Source organism: Chrysochloris asiatica, unplaced genomic scaffold, assembly GCF_000296735.1.
Source record: "Chrysochloris asiatica unplaced genomic scaffold, ChrAsi1.0 scaffold00423, whole genome shotgun sequence".
NCBI classification, from domain to species: domain Eukaryota; kingdom Metazoa; phylum Chordata; class Mammalia; order Afrosoricida; family Chrysochloridae; genus Chrysochloris; species Chrysochloris asiatica.
Window position 1 is genome coordinate 982,011 of NW_006408941.1, and position 15,196 is coordinate 997,206.

At 36.9% G+C, this 15,196-nt stretch overlaps 1 protein-coding gene across 3 annotated transcripts in view; it reads left to right on the top strand.

Moving 5' to 3' along the window:
* Window positions 1-1,036: 1,036 nt before the first annotated feature.
* The window catches only part of NCOA6 (nuclear receptor coactivator 6), a 108,030-nt gene continuing 93,870 nt past the window's right edge, over window positions 1,037-15,196 (top strand). Inside the window, exons 1-3 of one of the 3 annotated variants that reach the window (XM_006876875.1) lie at window positions 1,037-1,042; window positions 4,535-4,816; window positions 7,282-7,437. In XM_006876875.1, the coding sequence (XP_006876937.1) occupies window positions 4,582-4,816; window positions 7,282-7,437 (391 nt within the window). In that variant the 5' untranslated portion in view covers window positions 1,037-1,042; window positions 4,535-4,581. Of the gene's footprint in view, window positions 1,043-2,410; window positions 2,509-4,534; window positions 4,817-7,281; window positions 7,438-15,196 lie in introns of those variants that run through there. The other 2 variants (XM_006876874.1, XM_006876876.1) reach the window with 2 other exon arrangements.

Consider the following 15,196-nt stretch of genomic DNA (forward strand, 5'->3'; position numbering starts at 1 on the left):
GTCATGTTACAATATATATCATGTTCATATATTCCCATTTATTTGAAGTTTTGTTGTTAGTGTTGTAATTAATGAGTTGTTACATTTTTGTGATAACTTTTTACTCTCTGGAATTGATCATATGCAGAACAGTTTCAAGAACCTTAGACTTACCTGTTCTTTAAAGGGTTAATAATGTTGTTGTTGTTGTCAAGCGCTGTCGAGTCGATTCTGACCTGTAGCGACCCTGTATAGGGTTTCCAAGGAGCAGCTGGTGAGCTTGAACTGCCAACTTTGCAGTTCAAACGACCTTTCAGTTCAAACAGCGCCACACCAGGACGACTTTTGGATACATTGGCATATTTATAGAGACATGAGCAAAGTAGTCTTATGATCTTTTAAATTTCCTTTGTTTCTGTGACTATTTCCTTCTTTTATATATTTGGACTTCTACTCTTTTTACTTAATTAGGTTAGCTTGTGGTTTAACTGGAGTTATTGTGTGCTACAAATGGTTTAAGCTTGAAAATTTGTAGGTTCAGTTCTACCCAGACGTGTCACTGAAGAAAGGCCTGAAAGTCTGCTTCCCAAAAATCAGCCGTTAAAAACTGTAGAGATCAGTTCTACTCTGGATTTGCTTCCCGTCGGAATGGATTTGAAGACAACACTTTTTTAAAGTGGTTTAACTATATTATTGAGTTCCTCCCAGTGGATCAGTTCTGTTATTTTTATTTGTGTTACTTCCTTCATTTTGCTTTCTTTCAGTTCAGTTTATTGCATTTTTCCTAACTTTTTGAGTCAGTTGTTTAACTCATTAATTTTCATTCTTTTGTAGTTTTTTGTCCTGGTGTAAGCACTCAACCACAAGTTAGGTTTGAACCACAAGGTTGGTGGTTCAAACTCACCAAAGGACACTATGAGTCAGCACCAATTTGATGACATTCAACAACAACAACAATATCAGTATTTATAAATGTGTATTTTCTTTTTAACTGGTTTAGTTGTATTGTTTAAGTTCTCAGATGTTAAATTTTTAATCATTATTGCTTTCTAGAGATTTTGTAGTTTTGATTTACATTTTTTTAATCCAGAAGTTTAGGGATTTTGTTACTGTTTTAAGATAGTAAAGTCTTTGTTCCTAGATTTTATTTAAAATTTTTTATTTCAGTACATTGTCAAAAGAGCTTGTTGGCTATCCTAATGATGAGTGGGCTTCAAAAAGTTTGTGGACAAATTACATTATATTTAAGTTTCAGTTTTTCCATGAATGTTTTAAACTCCTTTGTTTTACTACTTTTAAAACTTATTGAAATTTAATAACTACCAGTACATATGTCCATTTCATAATTTGAGATTGTTGTTAAGTGTCATCGAGTCGATTCCAACCCGTAGTGACTCTGTATAGGGTTATAAAATCAATATTTGGCAGTAATATGAAATTTTAACACTCAGTTTAAAATTTACAGATTGATAGCAATCTAAGTGGGACTTTTTTTTATGAGTGAATGCTAAACGTGTACTTCCCTTGCACAAATTCTGTGTTTGCCGTAAATTGGAAATATAGTATATAGATATTATAGATAAAATAGGGGGAAAAACTCACCAGCTGCTCCTTGGAAACACTATACAGAGTCACTATGAGTTTAAACTGACTTGATAAAGTTTAAAAGCTAGTTTTAAATTCTTTCAGAAGCAGTGGGTGTTGTATGTAGTGTTGGTACAAAGTATTTTGGTTTTGGCTCTAATTATGGTGATGTGATACTAATTTAATGTGACAGATTTAAAAATGAAGGTATAGAGAGGTCTTTAAGATTCACGCTCCAAGTTTCATGATTATTAAGTGAAACTGGGGTCAGTCACTGAGGTTTGCTTCCACACTCTTGATTGCTTATTAATGAATGCTTTAAGATCTCAGAAAAAGTTATTCTTTGTAGACTTACTGGAAACATTATTTTAAACATCCTTTTAAAATTGTTGTGGTGCTGTACGATAAGCACTGGACTGCCAGCCACAAGGTTGACTGTTCAAACCCACCAGCTGCTCCTTGGAAACCCTGTTCAGGGTCACTGTGAGCTGGAGTCAACTCAATGGCACTTAAAACAATAGATGCTTAGGAGTTCCTGGGTGGTATGAATGATTATAGCACTCAGCATTATCTGAAAGATTGGAGGTTCACATCCACCTAGGTGGTGCCCTAGAAAGAAAGTCCTGGCAATCTGTTTTTGAAAAATCACCCATAGACAACTCTGTGGGGCATAGTTCTATTCTGACACACATGTGGTTGCCATTATTTGGAATGAGCTCTATGGCATTTAAATAAAGATGCTTAAGTTGGCTTGATAACTTGTAATCTTTGCAGTGTCTTCCATTGCTAATACTATGACTTTATTTTCTCTTTCTCTCTCTTTTTCTTTTTTTTAGTATTTCAATTTGACTGCTACCCTGAAGCATAGGCCCTAAAATGCCTGCTTGTTTGGACTTAGAAAATGACCTAGATAAATGATAGAAATTAAGAAAGACATTTTGGTAAGTGAAGCCCTGTGTGAGAGAGTGGGTAAAGTCCAACTTAATGTTTTTCCTTTTGGTTTTTATGGTATGCTGTCTAGAATGCATTTGTTGTTCCAAAGTCATTGAATAAAGAACAAATGCCACTTTTCTGTGTTTAAACGGGCCTTCTATTACACACTTCTTTGTGTTGTTTTCACCTTCTTAATAAAAATTAATCTCAGGTTTTACTGTGTACAACAGTGAAACAACATTGACTATTAGAATCTATCATGTTGATTAAAACTTGTAATAGGAGATGTACTCAAGCAAGTACATTTGATTGACTGAAAATTAAAATAAACATATTGAAAGTTTTGCAAACTCAACACAATTTACAGTTAGATGCCGTATTTGGATTTGAGATTGGTATAGAGCTAAGCACTGGACTGCTAACCACAAGGTCTGTGGTTCAAACCCACCAGCCGCTCCTCGGAAAACCCTACGTAAGGTTGCTGAGTCGGAACCAACTCAGCAGCACTTAACAACAGCAACAAAAGCCCAGAAGAAGAAAAAAAGCCCAGCAGAAATAGTTTCCTTCCAGGCAGACTCTCTAGTTGTTATTACTGTAGAAGCACTCTAGTGATAGATGCTGGCAGCCTTCACCTGGAATCAGTGTCACAATAGATTTAAGCTGATGCAGAGGATTCTTCAGAAATGCTTCATTAGTGTACATAAGAAAATATTAGTATCAGAGCACTTACTACATAGTTCTCCCTCCTCCCCCGGTTTCTATTTGAGAATTTGGTTTCCATGAGTTGGATTCGACTCACAGCAACAGATTATCTTTTTTATAGTATTATGGCAGAACTGAAGGATTAGGAAAATATTTGTGCATATATTGTGTCTAATATTCTTAGACCTTTTTTTTCTCAGTTTGTGGAAGTGACTCATCTTACAAGTCATTTGTTATTTATTTTTAGTTTTTGCTGTTACTTTTACTTAAAGACACTGGCATTTGTAAGTTACTAAAAAGTAGTTTTTATATTTAGCAAAAAAAAATTTTTTTTCTTTCATTCTGAGACTTAAAAGCTTTAGTTCAGGGGTAGAAACCACTCACTTCTGCCAGGATGCAGGATGACCAGTACAATGAGGAGCTGTGGTATATAATGGGATATTATATAACCATTAAAAGGGATGAAGTTCTAATGCATTCTACAAACGCTGATAAACATTGAAAACATTATCCTAAGTGAAAGAAGCCAGGCATAAAAGGACAAATATTATATAATCCCCTCATTTATATAAAATACTATAATAGACAAATGCATAGAGACAGAAAGTAGATTGGTAGTTTCTAAGGGCTATGGGGAGAGGAGCATGGGAAAGTAGTGCTTAGTTGCATACAGAGTGTTTTTTTGGGGATAATGCAATAGTTTTGGAAGCATGGTGGTTGTTGTAGAACATGACAAATACTAATGCCACTGGATTTTACATTTTTAAATGGCTAAAATAATCATTTTTATGTTCTGTATATTTTACCAAAATAAAATTTAAAAAGTACTTGTATTATTTCTCATGATTCCCTCCTCCCAATATTATAGATTTACAAAAAGGTATCATATAACATTTATACATGTTTTTCAGTATTAAAAATGGTTTTAGAATATCTTAATTAAAATATTTATCCTCGCTGTAATTTCCTAACTTTTATAGTAATACTTCCTGGTATTTTGTTATTGTTAATTGCCTTTAAGTTGGTTCAGACTTATAACGACCCTGTCTAGGGTTTACAAGGAATGGCTGGTGGGTTTCAATTGCCAACCTTGTGGTTCAAATCAACCTAGCAGTCCAGTATGGCACTGTAGAATAGGCACCAGACAGGTAACTGAAAGATCAGCAGTTTGAACCCACCAACCATTCTTGGAAAACCTATTAGGGTTGCTATGAGCCAAAACCAATTTGATGGAGCACAACAACTTTCTTAATATTTGGAAAATAAATAATAGAGCTATAGGTTATGCATTATGTACATTGTAATGCTCTATATGCATCTTCTCTTCTTTTCAAAGGTTTTCTTGTTGTTTACTTGGCATATGTTTCTGGAATAATATTCACCATGGTTTTGGATGACCTTCCAAACTTAGAACACATCTATACTTCCTTGTGTTCATCAACAGTGGAAGACTCAGAGATGGATTTTGACTCTGGACTAGAAGATGATGACACAAAAAATGATAATATTTTGGAAGAGTCTACTATCTTTGTGGCCTTCAAAGGAAATATAGATGATAAAGACTTTAAATGGAAATTGGACACAATATTGGAGAATGTGCCCAATTTGTTACACATGGGTAATTCAGTTTTTTGTTTTGTTTTGTTTTTTCCTTATTGTTACTATGTTTTGAAGTATTTGTCTTCCATGATTAACCATGAGTTTTTTTACAAACTGCTAAACTGGAGTGAATGGCAGATTTTAATTGTAAAGTTTGAGTTACAGTCTTTAAAAAAACTATTATTATAGAGACACTGTTGTGTTTTCTTTAAGTACATAGAGGAACTGAATATATAAAGTATTGCTTAGCTTAGAAATCATTAAATATTATGTTTTAGTAGATAAAAGTAATTCTGAATACCCAAATTGATTTATTGTTTTCAACTCTGTGTGGTATTTCCTTACCTGTAAAACGAAGGAGTTGGGTTGGATATTTTATACACCTTAAAGCTTAGAAGAATCTATTATTTCATGATTCTACTTATAGTGTCCTGGTGTGGCACTGCAGGATAAGCACTGAACTTCTAACCACAAGGTCAGTAGTTCAAAACCACCAGCTGTTCCTCGGAAATCCTATATATAGTCGCTATGAGTTGGAACCAACTTGATGGCACTTAATAACAACAACAACATAGTATACTTGAAATTCATCTCTTAAATTTTGGATAAGAAGTCTATGTCAGCAGTAATGTGCAGCCACATGTTACTCGGCCCACTTTATAATACACACACACACATATATATATATATTTTATTAATGTTTTAATTTAGTTGCCATTATCTTTAAAAATTAGCATGTGTTACACAAAATGTTTGGTTTTGGATTCTTTAAAAATGGGAAGGTCTGAGCTTTCCCTTTTTTCCTAGTGCTCTTAGTATAGCAGCTGCTAATCAGGGCTAGCTCTCAGTTCACAGTTCCCATCTGGCCTCTTCACACATTACATAACCTATCTGGCTCTTGTGGGCATTTTTGCTGGACCCTTGGTTTAGATGTTCTCTATCTATTTTGGTTAGCATCATTTTCTAATCCCTGCAGACAAAGGAGCTTTGGTAGTGTAGTGGTAGTTACAAATTGGGCTGCGAACCTCAAGGTCAGCAGTTCGAAACTACCTGCTGTTCACAGGAGAAAGATGAGGCTTTTTGCTCCCCTAAAGATTTACAGCCTTGGAAACCTTGTACAGGGTTGCTATGAGTCAGAACCGACTCCACGGCACAGAACGACAACAGCAGACACAGTACAAAGCCAAGATTTTATCCTTTTATCACAAATCCTAATTCGATCAAGTGCTGATTAGCTTTTTCAGATTTGGAAGGTTTTTTTCTATTGATGTCAAGTTATTGAATAACTTCCAAAACAATCAGGTCAGGGATTTACTTTCCAGCCTGTAAAATGTAATTACAAACAACATTATCTCTTCATGTTTTTTCCTGTTTTCTTGACATTTGCATTGACTTTTCAAACTTGTGAAAATGCCAAAATGTAATACTTTTAATATCCTAGATTTGTCAAATTTCTATTGTTTTTCCCCTGTTTGATTGCTTCAGTGAAAAATGCTATTCTGAAATGTATGATAAAAATAATTTTAGAAATCAGACAGACTCAGAACATAAATCTCAACTGAAACATTAATAGGCCATTGGAAGAAATATGTACTCTGTGTCTTTGTCTTTCACAGAGATGCTCAGTGAATATTTTAATATTTGAGTATAAAATATTTCAAATATTTAATTTGAAGACTTAAAATTGCTTTCCATTTTATAAATAAAACTGTTCTTTTCCTCTTTAGTACTCTTTCTTTTAATAAGTTTTGTGGTATGAGCTACAGATTCCCTAATTTTCAGCATCCAGTGTTTGTGTAGGTTTTCATGTGACCTTTGAGACTTTTATGTGCTCAGCTTCTTAGTTCATACACATTGAACAGCACCCAGAAATAAACATTATTCTTTTAATTTAAACTTACTCTTTCTTCTGTTCCTTATTCCTTAATGTTTTTCATTTACTCAGTGCCTACTGTGTATCAGTTTTTTGCATATACAAGGGGACTTCAAAATTTTGTGGGTAAATGGAATTAAAAAACACAGAAAATGAAATTTTTTCACCAACTTTTTGAAGCCCCCTAATATTATCTAATTTAGTTCTCACAATTGCATAAGGTAGTTTTCTCACGGTTTTAAAGAAGTTGAAAGGTAAGTTTCAGGAAGGCTAAATAACTTGTTCATGGTCATCCAGGTTCTATGTGGAAAAGTTGGAATTAGATTTAAAATCTATCTAATGTTGAAATTGGACTTCTGGTGTGGTGCTGTGATCAGCACTGGACTGTGAACCACAAGGTTAGCAGTTCAAACCCACCAGCTGCTCCTCAAAAACCCTATAAAATGTTGCTATGAGTCAGAATTGACTCGACAGCACTTAACAACAACAATGTTAAAACCAAGCTCTTACAGCCTGGTTCTTTTACTTTTTCTTGTTTTGGTTTTGTGTTTGTGCCATGTTTTGTGTGGCTAAAAGATTGCTAATATTATTCTCTTTCTCTCACAATCAAGAATCCAATAAATTAAAGGTGCAGAAGGTGGAGCCTTGGAACAGTGTGCGTGTGACATTTAACATCCCCCGGGAAGCAGCAGAGCGATTAAGGATCCTGGCTCAGAGCAACAACCAGCAGCTTCGGGATTTGGGGATTCTCTCCGTTCAGATTGAAGGTCTTTTATTTTACCATGTGCCCATCTGGCTTGAAATGATAACAGTAGAATATAACAAAGTTTTCTATGTTGCTTTGTCTGTTCTTCTGCTCTTATGTTCCAGAATGTCAGGTGATTTATGTAATTTGAACTTCACCTCAAGATAAAGAGTGATTGAGTTATTGCTCGTCCTGATGCTCTGAGGCGTCCATAGCTTCAGACACCATTCTCTTTGGCTGATTTTGATCACCAGTCACTCAGTCTTTGGTTTTACTGACTCTCTGACAAGAAACTGATTTGTCTTTTAAAGAATATTTCATTTCAGTCACTTCCTTTTACCAAATCGAAACCAAAATCTATTACTGTCAAGTCTATACTAACTCATTAGGAACCATATGGGACAGAGTAGAACTGCCCTCTAGGGTTTCCAGGGCTATAATTTTTACAAAAAGAGCCCTGGTGGTGCAGTGGTAAGGACTTGGGTGCTAACTAGAAGGTTCACAGGTTGAATGCACCAGCCACTCTGTGGGAGAACAGTATGATTATCTGCTTCTGTAAAGATTGCAACCTTGTAAACCCTGTGGGGCAGTTCTACTCTGTCCTGTAAGGTTGGTATGACTAGGAATTGACTCAGTGGCAACAAGTTTGATTAGGTTTTTTAGTGTTTACAGAAGCAGACTATTGTCTCTTTCATCTGCAGAGATTGGTGGGTTTTGAACCGCCTATCTTCTCAGTTAGCAGCTGAGCACTTAACCACTGCACCACCAGAACTCCATTCCTTTTACCAACTAAGACTTAGTATTTTTCTTTTTATTTATTCGTCTTAGAGAGATTAGGACGCCCTAAACAGTCTCCATTTACCAGTATCCATTTTTCGTATATTTTAGCCAGAGTGATCTTTTCAAAATGAAAATATGCTCAAATAAAAACGTACACATGCAATTTAAAACCCTGGTGGTATTGTGGGTTAAGTGTTGGGCTGCTAACCACGAGGTCTGTGGTTCTAGCCTACTAGCTCTTCCATGGGAGAAAAATGAGGCTAGCTGCTCCTAGCAAGATTTACAGTCTCAGAAGCCCTAAAGAGCAGTTCTAATATGTCCTAAATGGATGTGATAGCAGTGGTTGGCGTATGACTTGCCATTATTAAAATGACCTTTGACCTGATCTGACCTCAGCCTTCCTCATGCAGCCTTACCTTGTACAGCTCTACTCTCTTGCTCTGTGTCTTAGAACAAGTTTTCTAGAGAACCAAAACCAGTGACAAAGATATATATGTATATATAAAGAGAAATGTGTTATCTTATAATTGTAGAGTTCCAGGTCCCCAGTGGAAGAGAGAGTTCCTCTCTCATGTCCATTATTTTGGGTGCATCCTTTCAATTGGTTAACTACTCATAGCTACTCTTCATAAAGCTAATGAAGTCTGTATTAGGTTTCATTACCATGGGAATAAGCACATCCCAACTGCTAAACCTCTGGAAACCCTAGCCTAGTCAAGTTGACAAAAAAACTAGTAATTACATTCCATTTTTGTCAATTTGATACATATAAATTATATGCACAGTTTCAAAGTAAAGAAAATTATAAAGCCATACTTGCATCTAACACAATATAACAAACATGTACAACCAAACATGCACTGGCCCCATTTTCATCTTGAATTTCTCAGTCAACAAAGCAAAAGTATTTGATGCATACATGCAAAACAAAACAAAAAACATATGTTGATTCAAAAGTCCAAAAGACACATTCTGTAAGCCAGCCTCTTGCTATAGGCATAAAGCCTTCCTCAGTCCATGGGCCTAGAATCCATAGCTGCCCTGTCTATCCATGCCACTGCTTCAGCTTCTCTATCTGCTGTCACTGCTTTTCCAGGCAGGGATTTTCATGCTTCCTTCATGCTCTTCGTTAACGATGGTCCTGGGATCATCTGTTCCTGAAATGAAAGATAATACTTCCTCTTTTAGTTACATATCTTCTACAATTACAGTTTTGACAGTCACAATCCTATTAACAGTTACTCACAGTTAAATCATAAAATCCAATCAGCATCATTCCCCGACCCCTTTGATAAGATCCAGCTGAAAAAGAGGAAAAGTATGCAGTGGGGATTCTCCTTTGTCCATTCTAAAACTAAGCCTACCCTGGAAGCTTATAAGCCAGCCACTTCATGCCTTTATATCCTCCCTTATTTTTAATGTCTGAATTACCCATCTTTCCCACCCAGTACTCTGAGGAGACAAGTATGTACCTTGATCTGAAGAATCTTCCATTCCATTTAGAATTTTGAGCAACGGCATCCATAAGCAAAAGTCCAGTTCATCATATTGTAGCAATTAAAACTTGCTCACACTATCAGACATCTTTATCTTCATCTCGTTAAGTTCTGGTCACAACTCAACCCCAGCCATCCAGGCTAGGTCAAATGGGTACTAGCTGCCAGTTTGGAAGTTCACATACACCTCCCTGCACTTCACACCAGCTGATCACTTCACTCTCAGCCCTAGCTCCCATGGTTAGCTCTTTGATGAACTAGTGCTCATGGGCTCAGGAGTTCACACATCTCCCTAAACTTCTGACCAGATAGCTTTCCAGTGCCTCTTACCTCAAGGGTAACAGGTGCCAATATAACTTGTCCAAACTCAACCTGTATCTTCATTAGTGCATTTCTCCCTATTCCATTCACAAGTAGATCTAGGTGGTCACCAGCAAGCATATGGCTCACTGGTTCCCTTTAACTTTCAGTCCTAGAAAGGAGTTTTCTTGCCTTGATGTCTCTGAAATGCAAAACACCAAGCTGTCTGCTTTTTTTTTCTGCTTGAATCTCCTGTTCTTCCACCAGTTCTGTCTTTTCAAATGCAAAGGTACAAACTCTGAAGGTTCTGGATGGTGCTCAGGATTCCACCTAAAGCCCCATACTCTGCAAAAGCTTAAAGCAAAAACCTATTTGGGGGGGGGGCAAATTCTAGCTTCCCCCCTTTTTAAAATTTTTATTGTGAATTGAGTGATAGTTTACATGGGAGAACATAAGCTTTACATTCATCCTATTGTATTTCTTTTCATTGAAATGATTACAGTTCCCACCGTGCATTCAACAGCATTTGCTTCCATTCTCTCTGGGTTGTGATTTTTTTTGGATGCACACCCCGAGGCCCTCAGGAATATATATCCATTCAAATAACCAAAGGGCGTACCCTGCAAGCCTGCCCCCCAGTCACCAGCACACAGCCCCTCTCCCTCCTTGAGTCTAGAGTCCCCAGCCGCTCCATCTCTCCATGTTATCATCTCTGGTATCACTGCTTCTTTGGATAGGGTCCCACACTCTGCTATTTTCCCTTGATGGTTCCAGGGTCTTCCACTCCTGGACTGCAAGATCAACCACTCCCCTCCTTTTGTTACAAAACGTCTACCTTTACATTTGCAACTCTCAGTCAGTCCTGATAGCAGTTATGCACTATTGACGCAAGAGTCTTATCCCCATCTCCTTTCACCAGCCCTGTCTAGACAGGTTGGAAACCACTCAGTGGAGAATCTCCCATCCCCCACACCCTGTGAAACTACGCTCCCGTAAGCCAGTCATTTCGTGCCTTTGTAGCCCCCTTCTCCCCCACTTTGGGTAGCCAATGTGTTAGTTGCCCATCCCTGTCAACCCTCTAACTCCTCTTTTAGCAAATCTAATCAAGTATAGGCTGAAGGCAGGCTTACAAGCTCTCTGTAATCAGAATTCCCGTTTTTCCAATCATTCTTATATGTCTATTTTACAATAATAGGCAGGAGAAACCAATATCCATAAGGCGGTCAAACACATAAACCCTTTAAAACACTAGGATTCAGTCTTCTCCCTTGGACTAACTCTATTTATATGCATATGGCCTTGGGCCTCTGGCAGGATGGATTCCAGTATCAGCTATCCTTTTTAACCAGTGTGTTATTGGCTCCAGGCAACTCCAGAAGCAATTGTTCTCTCCTTGCTAAAATATTTTATCCCATGCCCCTTTGTTCTTTCTCTCACAAAACCTGACAATTTCTTAGGTCTGGAGCCATTGTGATGAATCCTGCTCACAACATCAGTTGCTTAAACCAAGTGGGGACCATGTCTTACTTCCTCTGGCTCCACAAGAGGGAAAGAGGACCAAACACAAAATCAGCCCATGGCCGATTTCTATGAAGTGGAGGTCAGACAAGACTCTACCCTAAATCAGTGCCTTTAAAATTATTCAGACTTGAGAACCAATTTAGAAAACTCATCCCTATGACTTTGTTTCTCTGTAACCCCACTATCTCAGTACCATGTGTCTTAGGCCAGGTTTTCTAGAGAAGCAAAACCAGTGAAGCATGTGTATGTATATATATATATATATATATAAAGAGAAATTTAATATCTTAACATTGTAGAGCCCCAGGTCCCCAGCAGAAGAGAGAGACTGTTCCTCCGCATGTCTATTATATTGGGAGCAGGCCACATCCCCAAGGAACATCCCTTCAATTGATTCACTGATCATCATAGAGCTAACTATGCCTGTATTTGGTTCCATTACCATGGGAATAAGCATATCTCAACTGCTAAGCCTCTGAAAATCCTGGCCTACTCAAGTTGACACAAAACCCTAATCATTACATTGTGTTCTAGCCTCTCCAGCTTTCTTTTGGTTTGTTAAACATGCATTTCTTCCTCCTACCACAGGCCTCTTGCATTGATGTTTTCTCTAATGAAATGCTGCCCTTATTATTACCTCTTCTGCTAGTTAATTCCTACTAAGCCTTCAGGTATCAGCTCATATCTTCTTGAGCCTGTATTTTCTGGTCCCCTAGGCTAAGTCAGAATTCTTTGTTACATTCTCTCACAAAAAGTCTGTTTGTTTCCCTCAGATTATCTCACATTCTAATGGATCAATTACTTGATTATTGCTTTATTTTTTAGACTGTAAGCTATAGGAACCTTGTCTGGATTTGTTCACTGTTGTTTCCATGGCTTGCATGGTACATGTTAGGTTCTTAGTAAACATCTGCTGAGTGAGAGGGAGGTAAGCACACATACAATCGCACCACTTTGCTTCAGCACTCAGAATATGCACATTAATATAGTCCTTGTCTTTATGAAATCAAAAAGAGCTCATGACCTTAGGGGGAAGGACAGACCTGTGATAGATTTAACTGTGAGTGTAGGAAGAATAAAAGATGTGCCCAAAGAAAGAGCTGCAATCCTCTTATCCCCTCTCCTGTGTTGATGCTGAAAGTGATGCCAACCTTCTCTTTGACTGTGTATTTAGAGCCAAATGCACCACACAAACTGCAGCAGTGGTATCATTTTGTATATCAGAATGAGACTAATTTTGTGCAGTCTAAGATTATAGATTGCAATGTCCCAAAAGGGGCAATAGCAACAAACAAAATTATTTAGAGAGGATTGAGAAATGAGGTAAGTCCCATAATGTCATAAATGAAGGAATGGTGGCTGAACAGTAATTAGTTTATTATGAAAAATGTTAGGTAATCTAAAAAGTTGATCCTTAAAAATAAAATTAATTTATGGCGATCTATAGGATGAAATATTGGGAAGAATAGAAGCCAAACAACTACTGGATAAAATAACAAATACAGACTGTTTCTACTTTATAGAACACAAGCAGTTTCTTATTTACCTGTTACCTAAAAAACCCTGAAACATTACCATGGAGTTGATTGCAAATCACAGTGACCCTGTGAGACAGAGTAGAACTGCCCCATGTAGCTTCTAGAGCGGTAAATCTTTAAGGAAGCAGACTCTGCCACATCATTTTTCTTGCGAAACAGTTGGTGGGTTCCAACTGCTGACCTTTTGGTTAGTAGTTAGTGCTTAAACCACTACTAGGACTCCTTTCACCTACTTACCTAAATTAAGACTTTGAGACTTTAATTGGAACTGTTTTCTATTAGAGGAAGGAAACACTGATTTTTTCTCTTAATCAAACCTACTTCCACTAAGTTCTTAAAAGGGCAAAAAAATGTTGGTTCCCTCATAATTGTTATGAATTAAAGAATAAGAACCAGGAATGAAGCAAAATAAATGATGTTTATTTTAAGAAATTATGAAATTGACATATGACCAATTATAGTACAGAAAGTATTATTTAACATTTAGGATATATGTGAGGGGGCTTCCAAAAGTTTGTCAAAAAATGAAATTAAGAGAATGTCTGCATAAAATGCTGATATTTACAGGACCCCTAGCCACTTTTATAATTATAATAAAAAATATCAGATTTATACCAGAAGAAGATAATGTAAGACTAGCAGTGACAAAGTGTCTCGAAAGTGCTAATAAACTCATTTTCACATTAAGGACATTGAATATATTTATTTAGTCAGAGCTGTTGGGTTTTAAATTCTGACCAATTAGGATTCTAGGTGATTAACATATGGACTACTCCTGAGTTAGACTAGTATTATCTTTTATATTGACTATATTAGGAGTCCTGATGTGGCGCTGTGTGCTAATGTGTCAGACTGCAAAGTCATTTGAACTGCAAGGTTGGTGGTTCAAGTTCACCAGTGGCTCCTTGGAAACCCTGTACAGGGTCGCTATGGGTCAGAATCGACTTGATGGCACTTAACAATAACAACAAAGTTTGTTAAGGAACTCTGATAGTGTACTTTTTACAAGTCAGGCTGCTAATCTCAAGGTCAGAAGTTCAAAACTACCAGCTGTTCCACAGGAGAAAGATGAGGGTTTTCTGCTCCCGTAAAGATTTACAGCCTCAGAAAACCCTATACAGAATCGCTGAGTTGGAACCAACTCCACGGCACATTACCACCACCACCATCTTAGTTTGTTACATAATGTATGTATGAATTTTAAAACAAAAAAAAATCTTTCTTATGAGAAAGTTAACCTCTTTAAATGCCAATGGAGTGATTAAAATATCTTTGGATCCTAGAACAGAAATATGTAAAAATGTTATATATCGAACGTTACCAAGTATTGTCACAAATTTCTTGATAAGAACATTAAGAAAGTCAAACAAAATGAGCAAGTAAATGAGACCTAAGAATTGGCCTTTGATTTTAAATATTTAATTTGCTCTTGAAATCTTGTCAATAAAATGTTAAATCAATAAATTTAAAAAAGATAACGGAGTTTTTCCATGAACTTTTTGAGGCCCCATTGTCTACACACGTGATTCAGATGTCTCCTTTTTTCTCTTTTTATACTCTCTGGGGGGTCAGACAGGAGGCAGAATGGTTTCTTTCATAAAACTGGAGGTGGCGGATAAATTAAAAGTTACCAAAGATGGTATGGCCACTGTTGTGATAACCTGTGGAGTTGAGGATAGGTGGGCTTTCTAACAGATTATCCTCCATTGAAAACTCACAGTACCTATCCTTTTTGAGTATTGACCAAGAAATTAGGGATCACTTATTTTTGTTGGTTTTTTGTTTTGTTTTTTTAAATTTAGGGTTTTTATTGTGGTTTGACTGAAAGTTTACAGGGCACATCATCAGTTTCACATTCAACAATTCATATAACTTGTTCCATTACATTGTTTATAATCCCCTACATATACCATCAGTTAAAAGTGTTTCTCTGTATCCACTTTAGCTTTTTAAAAAACACGCAAACAAAATAACGCACTCAGGCATATATAATAATTTACATCTCCAAAGGGCACATTCTGCAAGTCTGCTCCTGGCCACCAGTTCTTGGTCCTTCTCTTCTTAGTTGATGAATCTAGAGTCCTCAGCTGCTCCCCCTCTCCATGCCCCCATCTCTGCCTCCATCTCTGGCGCTGCTGCTTCTCTG